The sequence below is a fragment of the Hylobates moloch genome, unplaced genomic scaffold, assembly GCF_009828535.3.
Source record: "Hylobates moloch isolate HMO894 unplaced genomic scaffold, HMol_V3 SCAFFOLD_13, whole genome shotgun sequence".
Lineage (NCBI taxonomy): Eukaryota > Metazoa > Chordata > Mammalia > Primates > Hylobatidae > Hylobates > Hylobates moloch.
In genome coordinates this window covers 93,638,127-93,657,330 of record NW_026652288.1, presented here as the reverse complement: position 1 = coordinate 93,657,330, position 19,204 = coordinate 93,638,127, and the positions used below count along the sequence as shown (strand labels likewise).

The following is a 19,204-nucleotide window of genomic DNA, read 5'->3' as shown; positions in this document are numbered from 1 at the left end:
GCTCTTCTCTTTCTGTAGGCAGAGATAAACTGCTGCCTTCCTTGGGCAGGACTACGCCTGTCATGGGAGGAAGGAAGGGCAAGAAAGGACAGATCTGGTTGCAAATGTTACAGTCCTTCCCAGCCTCCAGCCAGAAGCCACGATGTGGCAGGATGAAGATCTGACCTCTCTCAAATCACAGTAACGGCCTGAAGTCATTAAGTGACTGAATACAGGCACTTGTAATTTTTGAACCAGCACTCAAGGCTTCACTCCTACCTTTGCAAAAGCTTTATCTTCCAAAAATACCCTAAACTGCTACCAATTTAGAGTAAATAATAATAATGATAAAATAATAATAATAGCTACCATTTATTGAGCACCTACTCTACTGTGTGCCAGGCACTGTGCTAGGCACTTTTCGTACAATATCTAATTTAAATCCTCACAACAACCCTGTGAGGTAGGTATTATTATCATCATTTTACATACGAGGGAACTGAGGCTCAGAGAGGTTAAATAACTCTCCTATCACACAACCAAAAATAGTAGAGCTGGAATTCAAACCCAAAACCACCTGACTCCAAATCCCGTGCTCCAATGAATTAAAGTAGAGAGAGAGGGGAGAGGGAGGGCCAAATTCAAGACAGAGTGTTGGAGTGAAATGGATATGATACGCTGATGAGTTAAGATATGGGAAGAAGGAATGTAAGCTCATAAATGTTTCTAGCTGGTGAGCCTATGTAGATTGTGATGAAGGTAACCAGGATAGGAATTCAGGAGGAACATACTTGGTTGGGCAGATGAGTTGAGTCTATATGGACTGTCCATAGAGATGTCCAGTAGGTAATACCAATACAGATCTAAAGTCTGGGGGAAGTTGGGGTTGGAGCTATGTATTTGGGAATTACCAGCATATCAGCAGCAATTGAGGACATCAGGATGAATGACTCCATCTTGGGAGTAAATAGAAAGGAACGAGAAGTGAATCAAAGATGGAACAATGGAAGCACTGGTACTGACAGGCATGAGCAATCGTGGAGAAATTCTCAAGAGAGTTGGACAAGACAGAGTCAGAAGGAGAAGTACATGAAACAGCCCTGTAGTGGTGGCTAGAAGCCATGGACTGGGTTAGGAACAATTCTAGAGCTCCCAGAAGGCAGGCAAGACTGAGTCGCACTTCCAACAAAGCCCTCTGCATCTGCACACCAAAACCCCAGGAAGTATTGTTTTTCTTTGTTTGCTTTTGAGACAGAATCTCACTCTGTCACCCAGGCTGGAGTGCGACCTCAACTCACTGCAACCTCCGCTTGCTTCCTGGATTCAAGCAATTCTCGTGCCTCAGCCTCCTGAATAGCTGAGATTACAGGCAGGTGCCAAAACACCCATCTAATTTTTGTATTTTTAGTAGAGACGGAGTTTTGCTATGTTGGCCAGGCTGGTCTCGAACTCCTGACCTCAAGTGATCCACCCGCCTCAGCCTCCCAAAGTGCTGGGATTACAGAAGTGAGCCACCGCACCCGTCCAAGGAAGTATTGTTAATTGAAATAAATGCCAAAATGTCCCTACTTTGGTTTACCCCAAAACCCGGAGCTAAGGACTTCATCTCACTTTTGACACCCCAGCCCCCAAAATATGGAAGCCCAGGAGAGCCAGGAGAATTTATAGCAGAGGCTTAAAGAGAAAGTCATGATTTGTTTAAAGTGGAGAATGAGGTGAAAAATAAAACCTGGTACTCTGTTTGGAAGTCCTGGAAGTCTCCTTGCCCAACCTCAACTGGCCTGTGGGCTCCTGTGTCCTTGCTCTGGGGTGCTATGGTGAATGTGAAAACAGGGGAGGTTGTGTGTGGGGGTGGGAATGGCCTGTCAGTCGCAGGGTGAGTCCTTTGCTGAGGCCAGCCTGAGACCCAGCTTACGGGCTTTATCCAGGTGAGAAAATGCTGGGGATGTGTGCGAGGTTTAAGGGCTACCAGGAAGGGGAGAAGGGTGTCAGGGGACCAGCCCCACAACCTAGGAGAGGATTAGGAGGGTCCAGCCCTTTGGGCAGGGACCAGCCCTGAGGCTTAAGTGAACTTGCATAGGCACCTGTGCGTGCATCTCTGTGCATGTATGCATACATGAGTGAGAGAGAAAGATAAAGAGAGCTAAAGAGGCCCCCCTCCCCCCACCACAGGCTGCCACATGTGGTGCGATCCGATTCTCTCTGGAAAGGAGGAGAGTCTCTCATGCATGGGTGAAGTTGGGCCCTCCCCAGAAGCCTAGTGACTCATTATGTTAACGTGTGGGTGTGGGGGCTGGACATCCTTGGGAAGCCCTGAGGGGCTGCTGAAGCAGGGTTCCTGGTCTCCTCGGAGGCTGGGCCTCCCCTCGCTGGGGGCTCACAGAAAGTCAAACAGCCCGAAATTCTTGGCTGCTCCAGGCCCAGGGAAAATTGGGGGAGGAAAAAAGAAAGAAAAGAAATGTTTCAGGCCTGGAGGTGAGATGAGCCTGCTGGTTAGTAGGGTTAGGGGTCTGAAGGAACCAGCACGCAGGGCAGGCATGGGGCAGGGGTAGAGCACAGATGCTCCCTGGAAGCCACCAGCTGCTCAGGCAACTGAGGGGGCCCTCTGGGCCTCTATCTAGGCACAGGCAGGGATGGCATGGATGGCTATTGGAGGCGACTACAGCTTTAGGTTGCAGGACTGAGGCAGCAGGCAGGGGGATGGTTAGTAGGGGCAGACGAAGCAAATATATTTTGGTTTCAGTAATGTGGGGTAAAGTCAAGAGGTTTGCACACATGCCTGATGGGGTGGGGTTAATACAGGGATGATGTAGCTGAATAAATGGTGAAAGGGAGCTAAAGGGGAAACGAGAGAATGAGGGAGTGAGCATGCCACCAAGGTCATTGCTGGGGTCAACTCCCAAAAGGGGGGTTGCAGAGGGGAGTAAGGGGTAGCACCAACAAGTCTGGTCCCAGAGACAAAAGGGGTCCTGGGAAGTCCTGCGCAGGGGTTAGTGGGCAGAGGAAATGAACTGGGGCCAGAGGCAGGTTAGGGGGCTGCAGAGCCAATCGGTAGGTGCACCCCACCCTCGCAGCACCCTGCGAGCAGTTAGCGCACCTGGATTTAGTTCCGTTTATTTCCCTTTCAGGTACCAGACAAAGTAAAAAAGACGGACGGAGAGAGGAACGCAGCCGGCTGGGGTGGGAGCGGAATGGAGGTGGGGGAGGGGCCCTGCTCACATCACATCCACAAAGAACTCACTGGGGTTTCCCATGGCCATGCGGAAGGATTGTCTGCTGGCGGTCAGTTCCGGGGGCACTGAGGCCAGGTCGCGGCCCGGAGGGGCTCCTGGGGGCCCCATGGCCGCGGGCGGCGGGGGCATCATCAGCATGGGGGGGCCGTAGAGAGGGGGCACTCCGGGAGGGCCGTAGCTTGGGTGTGTGTGGTGGCTGCGAAGGCTGCTGGCCAGGGAATGGTGGCTGCGGTGGCTGTGCTCGCTGGCCGCTGGCCCTGAGCGCTCGCTGGGCGCCCGCTCCCGTGGCCCCCGCAGGCTGCTGCGTGTGGTGTGGTCCGATTCGCTGCCGCTGCCCCCAGACTTGGAGTCCCCGGCCTTCGGGTCCTTCTCCTTCCTCCGATCGCTGCCGCTACGGTTGGAGCCACTGCTCCGACTGCCTGTAGGAGGCAAACAGGGCCGGCATGGGGCAGGCTGAGCGGGCGGGGGAAGCCTGGGGCCCACCTATAGCCTTCCTTCACGGCCCCCTCTACCTTACCTTCGCTGTGCTGACTGCTGGCGCTGCCCCCGCCGTAGCTGTAGCCCAGCTCCGGGAAGCCCGGGTGGGGGTTGTAGGGGTGTGGGGGTGGCGGGTACTGGTATGGGAAAGCCATGGGCCAAGGGGCGGCCCCCGGGTGCGGCAAAGGGGCCAGTGTGTCCTGGTCAGAAGCGCCACTGGAGCCATCGTGATCGTGGAGAGACAAGTTGGCCATGTCTGTGAAGGGGAGGGCCGGATGGAGCTAGGTCTTTCCGGAGAAAGGTCTCTAGCCTAGATCAGGTGGGCTCTGGATGACAGAGACTGTGGTAGTTTCTGGCTAGAATGAGAGGAGGCACAGCCCAGAGAGCTCCCCCCTTCTGCAGACCCCCTTTGCCACCACCAGAGCCGGCCCCGGGGAGACCCTCCTCAGGAAAGCCCTGAGTCATCATTCTAGGTTCTCAGCCAAAGCTGTACCTCCCAATCCCTTGAAGGCCCTTGCCAAGCTTTTGCACTTTGTCTGCTGGCCTCAGTGGGCTAGAAGCGGCAAAACTCTTTGAGACGGAGTCTCACTCTATGGCCAAGGCTGGAGTGCAGTGGTGCAGTTTCAGGTCCCTGCAACCTCCTCCTCCCTGGTTCAAGCGATTCTCCTGCCTCAGCCTCCTGACAGGGTTGCACCACCACGCCTGGCTAATTTTTTTTTTTGTATGTTTAGTAGAGGCAGGGTTTTGCCACGTTGGCCAGGCTGGTCTCCAACTCCTAACCTCAGGTGATCTGCCCGCCTCAGCCTCCCAAAAGGCTGGGATTACAGGCGTGAGCCACTGCGCCCGGCCTGCAAAACTCATGTGGCCATTTTCTCTTCTGTTCACTCAGCTGGTGCAAGGTTGGAGAATTTAGAAGGCTGAAATACCAGACAGCCACCAGGTATGTCGCACCTGAAGTTCATGAGGCACAATAGCGAACACTACCTTCAGCTCAGCCTAAACTAATCAGAACAGAAGCTAAGAGTAGCTTACTTTCTCCTTACCTTCTCAGATGAGGTCATTAATTAGGAGCAAGGAGCAGTTTGGGAAATTTAGGTAAAGTTTTACCCACCCCTTCACCTGGAACTAAATACCCACTAAAAGCCTAGAATGAGTGCAGGGCCTTCCAGAGATTCCCTATATAGAAGGTACTTGGCCCTGATTACACTTTCCTGGTGCTGCTGGGGAGGGTGAGTAGGGTGGGAAGGGGCCAGAAGGAAAGAACAACTTAGGTGCCTCCCCAACTGCTCTCCACCCTGTTCCCGGCCAGGCCGAGCTCTTCATAGCACTGTCTCATCTCACGATCCTGGCGCCCCCGGGGGAAATTATACATTCCTTAAGGGCAAGGCTGCTCCCACCAATGTTGGAACTACCTTGAAGAGAATATAAGGGGCCACCAGGACTGAATACCTGCCTGGGACACCGTCTGCTCACACACTGTCGGTACCAGGTCCCAGAGCTCCAAGAGAGCTACAACTGCCCTTGAGGCCACCGGCCCTATTAAGATGAGACATTCCTCCCAGCCCTAAGGAGAGCCAGCCCAGCCTTCCAGGAAAGAAGTCAGGAGACAGGGCTCTGAGGCTGCCTGTGGAGCCTGCAGCCAAGCCATCAACCTGTTAAGAGGCCAGCAGCCAGCATGAGGAGTGGCGGTGGAGGAAAGCAGTGGTCTGTCAGCTGTTGCCCAGAGCTGGTGGTGACGTGACCCTCCACGCTGTTGTTTTGAGGGAATGACTGTGTGCTCCTCCGGGCTACCTAGGCCTCCAGTTCTTCCCTTTAAGCCTGCAACACCCATAGCTGAGACCTTGACCAGTGAGAAGGAAAAGGCCTGTTCTGGCAGTATCGTCCTGAGCTGGGCCTCTGGGAGGTTGTGAATATTGAGTAAGATGATGCTTTAGGAACAACCAACATGGTACCAGGCAGAGCAGGCACTTAGAAAATGCCAGGCCCAAGAGGGAGATGTGGGCCAGGTGAAGAGGCTAAACTGGACTCTTCTTCCACCATAGAACTCTCAGGCCTTGAGTTGGGCCCCTGGCTCTGCTGTCCCCCAATATGGGTTCCCCAGAGTCTGCTGCCACTTCCCTGGCTACCTCCCCACTCCCAGCCAGGAGACAGGGCAAGAAGATGAGGGAGGCACATACTGCCGCAGAGGTCGCCGAAGATGTAGTAGCACTGCTCGGAGAAGGTGATCTTGTTGACGGTATGGCGGATGAAGCCAGCTTTCAGCAGGTTGCTGGCATACTTGCGGGCCTCCCTCCGGTCCGTGAAGCCTTCCACATTGTGGTACAGCCAGTCCACCACATCTGAGCCTGGGGACAAGGCTGCCAGTTGTTGGGGAGGCCTATCTGACTTGGACTCATCTGGCCTCACAGAAGCTATGAGGCTGGGGCTGGCTCCAGATAAAAGGAAGGGTCCAAGGGAAGTCCTGGGCCCTCCAGCCTGCACTGCCCCATCACTCCCCACCCACCCTGCATCCCACCATGGGGCTCTCTCACCGATGAAAGCATTAGGGATGGTAATCTTGAGCCACATGCGGTCACGGACCTCCAACCCTGATTCAGGGGAGGCCATGGCTTTTACGATGGCAGCCATGTCACTGTGGATGGACAAGTGGAAGTCGTCTAGGCCTGGGGGCAGGAGGCAGAATGGTGAGGCAGAAAGGGGCTTTGGAGTTAGGTAAAAAAGAGTTTGCATTCTAGCTCTACCATCTAGTAATTATGGGACCAATGCTGGGAAAATTACTGATTTCTTGGACACTCAGTTTCCCCTTCTGTAAAAAATGGGGATTTTAATATTTACTTTACAAGGCTATTTGAATAAAGGACTAAATAATGTAAATGCAGGTGCTTCGCACAGCGTACGACATGCGTGTGATGATAAGCGAAATGGCTGCCGTTTACTGAATGCTTACTTTACACCACACATCGCAATGGTGCTTCACTATATCCTCTCATTAAACCCACAGGAACCTGGTAAAGTTTATATCGTGAGTCCCATTTTGTAAGAGGAAACTGAGGCGCCCTGGGTGCTCATACAAGTTCAGAAGCAAACACTGTTTAGTGAGGGTTGGAGTGCCCGCTGTGGGGGAGCTGCAGTGTGGGGTTGCTGGAATGAGCCGAGCCCCATCTCCGGCCCTCTCTGACGCTCAAGCAAGAGTCTCCACATGGACCCTCATCAGTCCCCCCACCTGGCCCTGTCTGCTGGGCCTAGGAGACAGGGTTGGACACTCACGCTCTGTGTCAGGGATGGAACTGGTGATGGAGGAGCTGGTGGAGGTGATGGTGCTCAGGGAGGGGCTCATGCCGTATGCAGGGAAGGTGCCGGTCATGGCTGCAGTGTGGGAGACCCAGGCCGCAGGGTCAATGGGCCGGATGGGCTCGCCTGCAGGGAGGATGAGGAGTCATGGGCTACCCACCCCGCCCACTGCTGGGCCCAACAGAATAGGTGTGGGGGTTCTGGGTGAGAGAAGGAGAGACAGTGCTCATGTACGTAAGCACCAGCTTTAGGACTGAGTCTCCCATCCACTTACTCCTGGGCAATGTGAAGCAACCACGTGGACTTGGGTCCCAGCACTTGGCTACAGTCAGGGTGATGGGCCTGAAAACAAGGGTGTCCTAGTGAAGGCAGGATGTGTACAGGCCAGACCAAGCCCCTTGCCCAGTGCCCCATTCCATCCATACCCCGGTTTGTGCACAATCTCCCGCAGTACCCGGACTGCATCGTCATTACTCATGTTCTCAAAGTTGATCTCGTTTACCTGGGAAAGGACCAGGAGTGGGATAAACAGCTGCGTTGGGGAGGATGAAAAGGGAACTCAACTTAGTAGGTCAGGGAGTCATCCCCCAACCAAGAAGGGGCCTCTGAATGAGCAGAGTGCATATGGTAGGACACCTCCCTGCTCTCTATCTACACCACCGCCTACGATGGGCACCGATACCTGTAACAGCATATCTCCTGGCTCGATGCGTCCATCAGCAGCCACGGCTCCACCCTTCATGATAGAGCCAATGTAGATGCCGCCGTCACCACGCTCGTTGCTTTGGCCCACAATGGAGATGCCCAAGAAGTTATATTTTTCTATAGAGAGTAATTTAAGACCTTAAGGGGGAGCAAGGTTCCTACCCATATTCCCAGCCCATTAGAAAATGGAAAGGGACAGGAACTGAACTGACATTTACTGATCCTCAATCAGGCTCTGCACTCAGCATGCTCCAACATGCTTCCATGGAATCCTTGCTGGCTATAAGGCAGGGACTCAGTCCCATTTTACAGAGCAGGCAACTGAGGTTCAATGAACTTAGAAGATGACTTTTCTAAGCCAGGAAGTGGCAGAGCCAGGAATCAAACTCAGATTTAAATCCCATAGTTGGGCTCCTTTAACTGTATCCAACTGTCTCGTAAAGAGAGTACCTAGGGCAGAAATCAGAGAGCAAGGATGCAATGGCTGAGAGATGTGAAGGAGTGGACACTCAGAAATCACTTCCTCCAGGAAGCCTTCCCTGATGCCATTTTCTGCTTCCACAGCTCTCTGTGCTTATCTCTGTCATAGCCCTGATGGTGATATACTAAAATGATCAGTTTATATATCAGCTGATGTTTACGAAGGAGAGCTCCTTGAGGGCAGGGAACATATCCTGTGCCTCTCTGAACTCCTCAAGTCTGCCCAGTGTCTGGCACATAGCAGGTGCTTGAGAGTGCTGTTTCCTCAGACTCACCCATGTTGAGAGTGACCGTGATGATGTTGAGTGACATGGTGGAGTCCGTGATGCTGCTGAAGGACGAGGACTGGAATAGACAGAGGCCCTGAGCAGCAGGTGGAGGTGGCAGGAATTCACTCCCACCTGACTCCTCCTCAAGGTGAGTCCCCGGTGCTGCCCCCAGCCCCAAGGTTCTAAACACTGCACTAAGGGGATGGGATCTAAGGAAGAACAAGCCTTGGCCCTGCCTAGGAAGGGCTCACAATCTGCCTTCCCCCATCCCTAGCCTCCCAGACCCCATACCCGCTCAATCCGAGAAACCTTCTGCTTCCGCCGCCGCCGTTTGTGTCTTCTCATCAGGCGTGAGGCGCTGCTCTGTTCTGTGGAGCTGCTGAACCTGTGGGGCCCACAGTCGTTCCCCACCAGGCTGGCCCAGCCCTGCCCCCATGAGAGGCACTGCAGGGCCTGGGTCCCCAACACAAAGCCCATAAGCCTCCCAGGGGCCCCGCATCCTCAGGGTTTAGGGCTCCTCCAGGGTCACCTGCCCCACAATACCCATGAAACTCAAGCCCCACCTGCTGGTGGAGTCATCCTCATCTGAGTCAAAGAAGCTGGTGGTCTCCAGCTCGCTGCTCATAAGGGTGGATGAGCTATCATAACCCCCTGGTTCTCGCCGCCGCTCCCCCTTCGCAGTTCCATTTAGCCGGGTTGCTGCAGGGGATGGAAGCAGTTGGGTTTACACAGTGCCCAGTTCAGGGGTGAAGGAGGGAGAGAGGCAAGCCAGGGGCTGCACTGGGGCCAGGCATATCCTGAGCTCGGGAAGTAGGGCAAGGAGGTGGGTAGCTGGGTGGAAACTGTGGGGAGGGTGTGAGGTGCAGACGGTGTCTGTGTTCAGGAAGATATACCATGCTCTGGGCCATCCCTCCGGCGTGGCCGCTCTCGCTGGGCAGACACCAAAGAGTCCGTCTCTGTGTCATTGTCCAGGTTCTCCTGGCTGCCCCCACCAGCATGAGGGCTGCAGGGAAGAGACTTGATGGGGGAGGGGGCAGGCTGGGGGCTCCCTCCCCCAGCCCTGGGCTGAACTGATGCGGCCCTCCCCACCCTCAGGTCACACTCACTGGAAGGATGGGGGTCGGGAGTCCCCGATGCCTCCCGTGCGCTCCATAGGTGGTGGCAGCTCCGATGGGTTGTCAGCACAGAAGGGGGCTGGGTCTGGGTGTGAGCCCTCAGCTGACACCAGCTGAAAGGGAGAAACTGAGTGAGTAGTACCTTACAGGAGCATCAAGGAGAAGGGGATAGTTGGCTTCCGGCAAGGCATGAAGGCCTAAGAGGAAGGAAGCAGGAAATATCGGGGAAGAAAAGACAGGGCTGTGCAAGGGTGGCTGAGATGAACAGTGGCCCCTCTGCCACTTCCTGCTATTGATGGGGTTGCTGGAAGGCATGGGGTGGTGAAGTGGAGTGCGGACAAAGAACAAGGCTCAGTGATCTAAGGCAGAGATGAGCAGGTGGCAGAAGGAAACCTGAGACAAGTGTCTGAAAGGCATAGGAAATGTTACTGTCTCCACTGTGTGTTTCTGTCTCTCCCTCTTCCCCCTTCCCACCAATTTCTCACTTTTCATCAAGGTTACAGAATCTGGGGTGAGAAGCAGTTCATTTGCAAAACTAAAGAAAGATTCAGATACTGAAGCTTAAAACCACCAGCTACAATCTCAGTGATGCCTTTCCCTCGTCCAGCCCAGCACAGGGATGCAGGTGGATGGAAGGCTGAGGGCTCCTTACCCAGGACACCACCCGGCCATTGAAGCACGGTAGCTTGGCATTGTCATCCGAGATCTCTTCCTTCACCACTCTGCAGAGAAAGGGGGATGTCACAGAGAACCTTCTAGGGTGCAAATGGAGGATCCTCAAATCCCAACTCTCAGGGGCTCCTCCAGCCTAAACTGGGAATCAAACCACCAGCACAAGACTGTTCAAATGAAAGCAGAGGTTGGGGAGACCCAGAGACAGCTCTTTAGCACCACCAGGAAGACACCAGCCCTGCCTAGGCCAGATGCCTTCCTGGGGCATCCTCTCAGTCATCAGGTGATAGCAAATTACAACTGACACATCACTGTCCCCCATGCCACTCCCTAAAACCTCTAGAGTGCTCTACCCATCCCCAACATGACTCTCCTGGGCTAGACTTTCTCTTTTCCTCTGATCCCTAATTAGAAAAAAGCATACAATTGGCCGGGCGCGGTGGCTCACGCTTGTAATCCCAGCACTTTGGGAGGCCGAGGCGGGCGGATCACGAGGTCAGGAGATCGAGACCATCCTGGCTAACACGGTGAAACCCCGTCTCTACTAAAAATACAAAAAATTAGCCGGGCGTGGTGGCGGGCGCCTGTAGTCCCAGCTACTCGGAGAGGCTGAGGCAGGAGAATGGCGTGAACCCGGGAGGCGGAGCTTGCAGTGAGCCGAGATTGCGTCACTGCACTCCAGCCTGGGCGACAGAGCGAGACTCCGTCTCAAAAAAAAAAAAAAAAAAAAAAAAAAAAGAAAAAAGCATACAATTATAACTGTCCTTCCTTTCTTAAGTGGGAATCCTAACATTGTTTTGGGAGGTATGGACAAAGAATTTAAGAAAATTAGAAAAGAGAAGGGGAAGCCAGGCGCAATAGCTCACGCCTGTAATCCCAGCACTTTGAGAGGCTGAGGCAGGCAGATTGCCCTGAGGTCAGGAGTTCGAGACCAGCCTCGCTAACATGGCAAAACCCTGTCTCTATTAAAAATACAAAAATTAGCCAGGCGTGGTGGTGTGCACCTGTAATCCCAGCTACTTGGGAGGCTAAGGCAGGCGAATCGCTTGAACCCAGCAGGTGGAGGTTGCAGTGAGCTGAGATCGCGCCACTGTGCTCCAGCCTGGGCAACAGAGTGAGACTCCGTGTCAAAAAAAAAAGAAAAAAGAAAAAGAAAAGAGAAGGAGAGAAGGCATTTACTGAACATTTTCCACATGCCATTATGATAATTAACAGTAACAATTGTTCTTTCTCACGCTGATAATCTCAGCACTTTGGGAGGCCGAGGCAGGAGGATCGCTTGAGGCCAGGAGTTTTGAGACCTGCCTGGTCAACATAGCGAGGCACCAGCTCTACAAAACAAAACAAATACAAAAATTAGCTGAGCGTGGTAGCGTGTGCCTGTGGTCCCAGCTACTTGGAAGGCTGAGGTGGGACGATCGCTTGAGCCTAGGAGTTCAAGGCTGCAGTGAGCTATGATTGTGTCACTGCACTCCAGCCTGGGCGACAGAGCAAGACCCTGTCTCAAAAAAAAAAAAAAAAAAATTGCTCTCATTTATTGAGCATAAATGAGTATTATGGGCCAAGCACTATGCTAAACACTTTACTTATATAATTTCATTTAATACAACAATGCTATAAGGCAGCAGGTACAATGGGGAAACTAGGCTCAATAGGTTCAGTAATTCTCTGAAACTCCTGCTGGAATTTGAATCCTGGTCAGCCTGACTCTAACATTTGCATTCTTACCATTACACTCCCTTATCTTCCTATAGTTAGAACCTATAATCTTCACATCAGCTTCAGTGGGCAGACTATGATCTTCATTTCATGAATAAGGAAACTGAGATGTATTCAGTAACTTGTCCAAGGTCACAGGACTAGTAGATGTCAGAGCTGGAATTTCACCCCAGGCTTGTCTGATTCCAAAATCCATACTCTTTCCACTGTATTTCACATTCTTTCCTATATAATAACAGAGGTAACATGGGTCTATGTGGAGAGTGGGTGCTGGAGGACAATGATGTGAGGCATGAAGGGTGTGGAATGTGGTCATGGGGCATGTAGTTTGGCCTGGGGAATGTGGTGAGACAAGAAGTCAGGCAGTAACTACAGTTTGGAGCTGCGAAGGGGAGTGGAAAAGTTTGAGGACCCTCAGACTGTCAAATATGCCAGGAGTACAAAGATGGGAAGATGTGACCAAGGGTAAGATGATACATGCCGGGAGCTCTGAGCAGAGAGGGAAGACAGCAAGGAAGAGGTTGGGAAGTTCAGTCCCCACTTGTTCTTCGGTTTTTTTTTCTTTTTTTGAGACAGAGTCTTGCTCTGTCACCCAGGCTGGAGTCCAGTGGTGCAATCTCAGCCCACTGCAACCTCCACCTCCCGGGTTCAAGTGATTCTCCTGCCTCAGCCTCCCAAGTAGCTGGGATTACAGGCGCCCGCCACCACGCCCGACTAATTTTTATATTTTTAGTAGAGACATGGTTTCACCATGTTGGCCAGAGTGGTCTTGAACTCCTGATCTTAGGTGATCTGCCAGCCTCAGCCTCCCCTTGGGTGCTGGGATTACAGGCGTAAGCTGCCGCGCCCGGCCCCCCTTGCTCTTAGAGCAGCTTCTGCCCAGAGCTGAGAATGTGCTTGGCTCCCTTGTGATGCTCACATTTTTGGACTCACAGCCAAGTTCACAGGCCGAGCCTGCCCTGCCCACTCCCATCCAGCTCTGGCTCCTCCATCATTCCCAACACCACAGCCACCCTTGAAAAACAGCACAAATAATCCTACTGTGGCCCACCATGGCAGTAAGTGTAGAAAGGATAGGCTAGAAAGAAGGGATGGAGAGGTAGCTCAGACCCACCAGCCATCTGGCCACAGGGTACTCCAAGTTGGCAGCCCCACAGTGCTCAAAGGAAAAGGGAATATGTGGGCCACGTGGCACAGCCTGCTTTGGATAGGGTCTGCCTGTCGGGGGGGGAAATTGCTGTCCCTACCTCCCTGCTTCCCTGGCAGGCTCCACCACACTGCTCCACACTACATGTTTCCTCTCTTTTTGGGGATCATCGACTGGCCACCAAGGCTCTGCTGACTCAAAACAATCAGCTGATCTTCAGCAGCTTTGGGGAACCTCAGACAGGCCTTACTCTCCCACCATGGAGCTGAATGGCTGGGGGTTACATAGCACACACACACACACACGCACACACACACACACTCACACCTCAAATGGAGTCAAACAAATATGGGCTCAAATTCCAATTCTCCCACTTACTGGCCCTCTTATCTTAGAGAAGTTTCTTAATTTCTCCAAGCCTTTGTCTCGTCCTGGTAAATGGGATCCTTCAATGCCCGGCATGATCCAGGCACACAATAAAAGCTAATTATATTGTCAATTTTTAGCAAGATCCACACACTATTTCTTTTTTTTTTTTTTTTTTTTTGAGACAGAGTCTCGCTCTGTGGCCCAGGCTGGAGTGCAGTGGCGCAATCTCGGCTCACTGCAAGCTCCGCCTCCCGGGTTCAAGCAATTCTCCTGCCTCAGCCTCTCCGAGTAGCTGGCACTACAGGCGCCCGCCACCGTGCCCGGCTAATTTTTTTGTATTTTTAGTAGAGACGGGGTTTCACCGTGGTCTCGATCTCCTGACCTCGTGATCCGCCCGCCTCGGCCTCCCAAAGTGCTGGGATTGCAAGCGTGAGCCACCGCGCCCGGCCGTCCACACACTATTTCTAACTACGTATAGATTTTTAAGGGCAGAGCAAATAAATCTGTTCATCATTCATTGTTCATCCAATTAAAATGCTTTGGCTGGCCGGATGCGGTGGCTCAGGCCTGTAATCCCAGCACTTTGGGAGGCCGAGGAGAGCAGATCACGAGTCAGGAGATCGAGACCATCCTGGCTAACACGGTGAAACCCCATCTCTACTAAAAATACAAAAAAAAAAATAATAATAATTAGCCGGTCGTGGTGGCGGGCGCCTGTAGTCCCAGCTACTCAGGAGGCTGAGGGAGGAGAATGGCGTGAACCCAGGAGGCGGAGCTTGCAGTGAACCAAGGTCATGCCACTGCACTCCAGCCTGGGCGACAAGAGCGAGACTCCCTCTCAAAAAAAATAAAATAAAATAAAATAAAATAAAATAAAATAAAATAAAATAAGGCCGGGCGCGGTGGCTCACGCTTGTAATCCCAGCACTTTGGGAGGCCGAGGCGGGCGGATCACGAGGTCAGGAGATCGAGACCACGGTGAAACCCCGTCTCTACTAAAAATACCAAAAAATTAGCCGGGCGTGGTGGCGGGCGCCTGTAGTCCCAGCTACTCGGAGAGGCTGAGGCAGGAGAATGGCGTGAACCCGGGAGGCGGAGCTTGCAGTGAGCCGAGATCGCGCCACTGCACTCCAGCCTGGGTGATAGAGCAAGACTCCGTCTCAAAAAAAAAAAATAAAATAAAATAAATAAATAAATAAATAAATAAAATAAAATAAAATAAAATGCTTTGGCTGAGGGCCCAGTGGGTTTCAGGTCCTGAGCTTGCTATTGTAGGGATCTCATGAAACATCAGATCCAGAGCCTGTCTTGTTCTCAGAGAGACTATGGTCCAGTGGATAGTTCACAGAAATATACTGCAATCCAGGAAGTGGTTGGAGCCGTAGGAGCAGCACATGTGTTCACTGGATAGACATCTGAGTGTTACACAGGTGTCAGGATATAACGATAAAATAAACCAGGCACGGTGGCTCACACCTGTAATCCCAGCACTTTGGGAGGCCAAGGTGGGCGGATCACTTGAGGTCAAGAGTTTGTGACTAGCCTGGCTAACGTAGCAAAACCCCATCTCTATTTAAAATACAAAAATTAGCCAGGTGTGGTGGCACACACCAGTAGTCCCAGCTATTTGTGAGGCTGAAGCAGGAGAATCGTTTGAACCCGGGAGGCAGAGGTTGCAGTGAGCCAAGGTTGCACCACTGTACCCCAGCCTGGGTGACAAAGCCAGGCTCCATCTCAAAAAAAAAAAAAGGATAAAATAAGAGATAGAGTGCCATGACAGTTCTCATGGAAAAGCTCAACCCAGAGGACAGGAGAATTTGAACCTGGAGGAGACAGGGGAAGAAGAGTCTGCAGGTGGAAAGCCCAGAGGGAGGACAGTGGAGCAGGGAGCCACACAGTTAATGACCTGATCACCATGCTGCCCTCTCTCACAGCTCAAGGCCAGACTAGCAGTAGGTACCTTACTTCTATGAACCATCCACCATGCCCTCAATGCTGAAAATGTTTATCCTTCCTCCATTTCTCAAATAAGATGGCAGGCCAGGCGCGGTGGCTCATCACCTGGAATCCCAGCACTTTGGGAGGCCGAGGTGGGTGGATTGCTTGAGGTCAGGAGTTCCAGACCAGCCTGGCCAACATGGCAAACCCCATCTCTACTAAAAATACAAAAATTAGCCGGGCATGGTGGCTCATGCCTGTAATCCCAGCTACTTGGGAGGCTGAGGAGAATCACCTCAACCCGGGAGGCGAAGGTTGCAGTGAGCCGAGATTGCGCCACTGCACTCCAGCCTGGGTGACGAGAGTGAAACTCCTCAAAAAAGAAAAAAAATTTAAAAAGATGGCTGGGCCTACCCTGAGCTTGACAAATACTTTTGGAGACCAGGTGGGACTTGAGGAGCCTCACAACCAGCACCTCAAAGGCTGAGCCAGGAGTGTAGAAACTGGAGAGATAGCAGCCTTCCTCCTCTGACCCACTTTCCCTTCTGTCAGCTAGGGTCACTGGCCTCTGCCTGACCTTCCTCTTGTGGGGCTTGGAGAAATGGTGGCCTTGTCACCTCTACAGTTTGCCAAGGCTTACCACCTCCCTCAGAGAGGATGGTAAAATGGTGATAATAATGACACCTAAAATTGTGCGATTAAGGATTTAGATTTTTGGATCCAGATTCCTGATGTCAAAGCAAGCTCTGCTCTGTCTCTTATTAGCTGTGTGACCTTGGGCCAGTTACTTAAGCTTTCTGTGCTCTAGTTTCCTTTTTTTTTTTTCCTGAAACAGGGTCCCACTCTATTGTCCAGGCTGGAGTACAGTGGCACCATCACAGCTCACTGCAGCCCCAAACTCCTATGCTCAAGTGATCCTCCTGTCTCAGCCTCCCAAGTTGGGACTACAGGCACAAAGCATCACCCCTGGCTAATTAAAAAATTTTTTTGTAGAGATGGGGTCTTGCTATGTTGCCAAGGCTGGTCTCAGATTCCCGGCCTCAAGCAATCCTCCCACCTCAGCCTCCCAAATTGCTGAGATTACAGGTGTGAGCCACCATGCCTGGCAGAGTTTCATTTGTAAACCAGAGATACTATTATGCTATCTATTTCATAAGGCTGTTTTGAAGATTAAATGAGTGAAGATTTGAAAAGCATTTAGATTAGTCCCTGGCACGCTAAGCATAAAAGGCGTGTGTTAAATAAATGAAACATATATATATGCTCTTCGGCTATCAGTCCTCTGTGACAAGACAGCCCTATCAGGTCCCCTGTTCATTTATCCTTCTGGGGATACAAACAGAATCCATCTCCTCCACTTCATTTTTAATACTGTTTTCAACCCTGCTAAAATGGTCCAACTCTGATTTTGGTTCAAGTTACCACTGATGTTTGCAAGATGGCTTCAGGTGGCACACAGATTAACGTTGCTTAGTTCAATCATTAAATATTTATGTTAAACCTATTTTAGAAAGAAATATAAACAGAAAAGTCAGACCTATGGTTTCATATTATTGCTTGGTTCAAGCTAAGAAAAAGAATGAGTGGACTGACAATGGATTTAAAGAAAAATATTAAGTAACAGTGATTTGATGTAATGGGGGCCCTCTTAAAGCTGCAGTTAGGCCTTGGGATTGGGAAAGCAGCCCAGAGTTGTCCAGGCTTAGGAGGCAGGGGCCAGGCGCAGTGGGTCTAGAGATAAGTGCGCGGTGGAGAGACAGCCTATCCTAGTCCCTCAAGGCGTCTGGATCTGAGGTGGCCCCAGGGCACTGGACTCTGGCTGATCTTCTCCCATTCCTTATGTGGAGGCAGTAGCTTGATCCCTTCTAACCCTATTCTTCTCTTGCCAGGCCAAAGTATCCACCCCCTCACCCAGACCCCGTCTAGATCCATCCCTCCTCAGAATCTTCCAATTAGAGGTGTCTGTCTCTGGACTGAAGGCAGACAATCATTATCATACCAGGAGCACCCCACCCCAGGGCAGGAACAACAACAGAAACAAGAATAGTTAGAATCTACCTAGCACTGCCCACTGTACAAAGCACTCTCACACACATGATTTCAGGGGCTCATCCAACCCTGAGTTCCAGGGCGAAGGTGACAGCAAAACACGCCAGGCATTAGACAGAAGGTGCTCGCTTCCTAGTGCTAGGTGGGCCAGGGGCTTGGGAGAGAAGCCAGACAGATGAACACTGGGGAGAAGAACGTCTCCTCTTGGCTGTGGGGCCTCAGCTCCAAAGAGCAGTGCAGGCCTCAGGCTAGGGCTGGAGAGGCAGCCTTCAGGCCTGGAGGGGCCTTCCCCACCGCCTCTAGGCCCAGCGCCCAGTTAGTGAGGCGGCAGGCAAGTGTGGGCGCCTCCCCCTCCCCCAGTCTCCTGGGAGTTGGAGGGGTTCGAGGGGATCAGCCAGGCCCCCGCTTCCCAGGCCAGCTGCTTCAGAACCTTCCGGCTCCAACATTCCATCCCCTCTTAAAGGGAAAGTGACTGCTTCCAAACTCTGCCTGTCCAGATCTCTGCAGCTGGGTGGAAGGGAAGATCCCACCAGGGAGGGGAAGATAGAGAGAGAACATCAAGAAACTCTTCCTGGCTATCCCACCCAGGCCCCAGGCCCTTCCCAACGTCTCCCCACTGGCCACCAACTGGAGGAAAAAGGCCCGAATTGGAGGAAAGATCAGCACCTGGGTCAGTGAGGACTACTCCGCAGGGGTCAGGCTCTCTGTTCCGGTGACAACACCCACAACAGCCCACAAAGGAGAGGGCAGGCAGCTAGATAAACATCAGATCTGCAGACCCCGCTCGCGGCCAGGCGCCCGAGCACCCCCGACACCCCTCCCCCAGCTCGAAGTCCCAGCAGAGCCCTCAGATGCAGCATACTCCAAATATGGCTGGGAGCTGTGCTGCTGAAAAGATGAAGGGGGCGAAGAACGAGGGCCACACGACCTAAGTCTGTGCGGAAAAAGGTGCCTCTGGCTCCTCGGCAGGAGGAGGATGGGGGACTCGGGCTCTGAAACTAGGTGGAGGGGAGGTGTGTCTGTCTCTGTGGGCCACTGGTCTCTGAGGAGGTAAGGGGACCGCACCGGCAGGAACTCTGATTGCTAGTGGGGAGTTGGACGTCCCCTTAAACAAGGGAGGCCAAGGTCCCCCCTTCAGAGGTAAACGGGAGTTGCTAGTGGAGCTGGAACCAAAGGGGCCCAAATGGGCCGAGTCGCCCCTAGAAGTCAGAGCGGGGCTAGGAGCCGGTGTAGCGAGGGAAGTCGAAACGGACCGCGTCGTCCCTCAGAAGCCAGAGCGGCCGGGGCTCCCGGAGTCGGGGCGGGGGCCATCCTCACCCGAAATCGTCGTCCATAGACTTGAAGAAGAACTTATAGCTGGGTCGCTGCAAAACGCCCTTAAAGTCCGCCAAGGTGACGCGCTCGGCGGGCAGGGGCAGCTTCACAAGGTACGGCGTCTCCTGCCCATCCAAGTGGTAGATGATCTTGGTCTCGCCCATGGCTCCGGCCTCGGGCCCGGCGGCCCGCGCGCGGCCTGCTCGGGCGGCCGGGCCGAGCCTCCCAGACGGCGGCGGCGCGCGGCGCGGCCCAGCGGCTCAACCCAGCTCGGCGGCTGCCGGCAGCGCCAGCTCCCTTGTTCTCCGGCCGCTCCCGGGTCCCAGCGCCGCCCGCCGCTGCCGCGGCCGCCGCTTCCGCTCCCCGCTCTCCCGACTGGACTGGGGACCGCGACTCTTCCGGTGGCCGCGGCCCTCCCGGCCCAGGGCTTCGTCCCGGCCCGCTCCC

General features: G+C 53.1%; 1 protein-coding gene across 1 annotated transcript; it reads right to left on the bottom strand.

The window, feature by feature from the left end:
* Positions 1-3,077: 3,077 nt before the first annotated feature.
* DVL3 (dishevelled segment polarity protein 3) lies at positions 3,078-19,204 on the bottom strand. The gene is made up of 15 exons (XM_032753273.2): positions 18,761-19,204; positions 10,202-10,271; positions 9,541-9,662; positions 9,328-9,437; positions 8,998-9,133; positions 8,726-8,819; positions 8,441-8,510; positions 7,663-7,802; positions 7,406-7,482; positions 7,255-7,322; positions 6,957-7,106; positions 6,221-6,352; positions 5,867-6,034; positions 3,730-3,945; positions 3,078-3,631 (listed from the first exon to the last, which is right to left on the bottom strand). Exons 1-15 carry the CDS (start codon positions 18,919-18,921, stop codon positions 3,195-3,197), a joined length of 2,151 nt encoding a protein of 716 aa, XP_032609164.1. The 5' UTR covers positions 18,922-19,204; the 3' UTR covers positions 3,078-3,194.

Bases quoted from the DNA above. Each gene is read 5' to 3' on its own strand.
- DVL3 (XM_032753273.2), bottom strand. From the start codon at position 18,921: ATGGGCGAGACCAAGATCATCTACCACTTGGATGGGCAGGAGACGCCG. The intron at 9,438-9,540 runs GTGAGTGTGACC...TCTTCCCTGCAG, and splicing joins TCCCGACCCCCATCCTTCCA to CCCTCATGCTGGTGGGGGCA. The intron at 3,946-5,866 runs GTATGTGCCTCC...TCCCCTTCACAG, and splicing joins CTTCGGCGACCTCTGCGGCA to ACATGGCCAACTTGTCTCTC.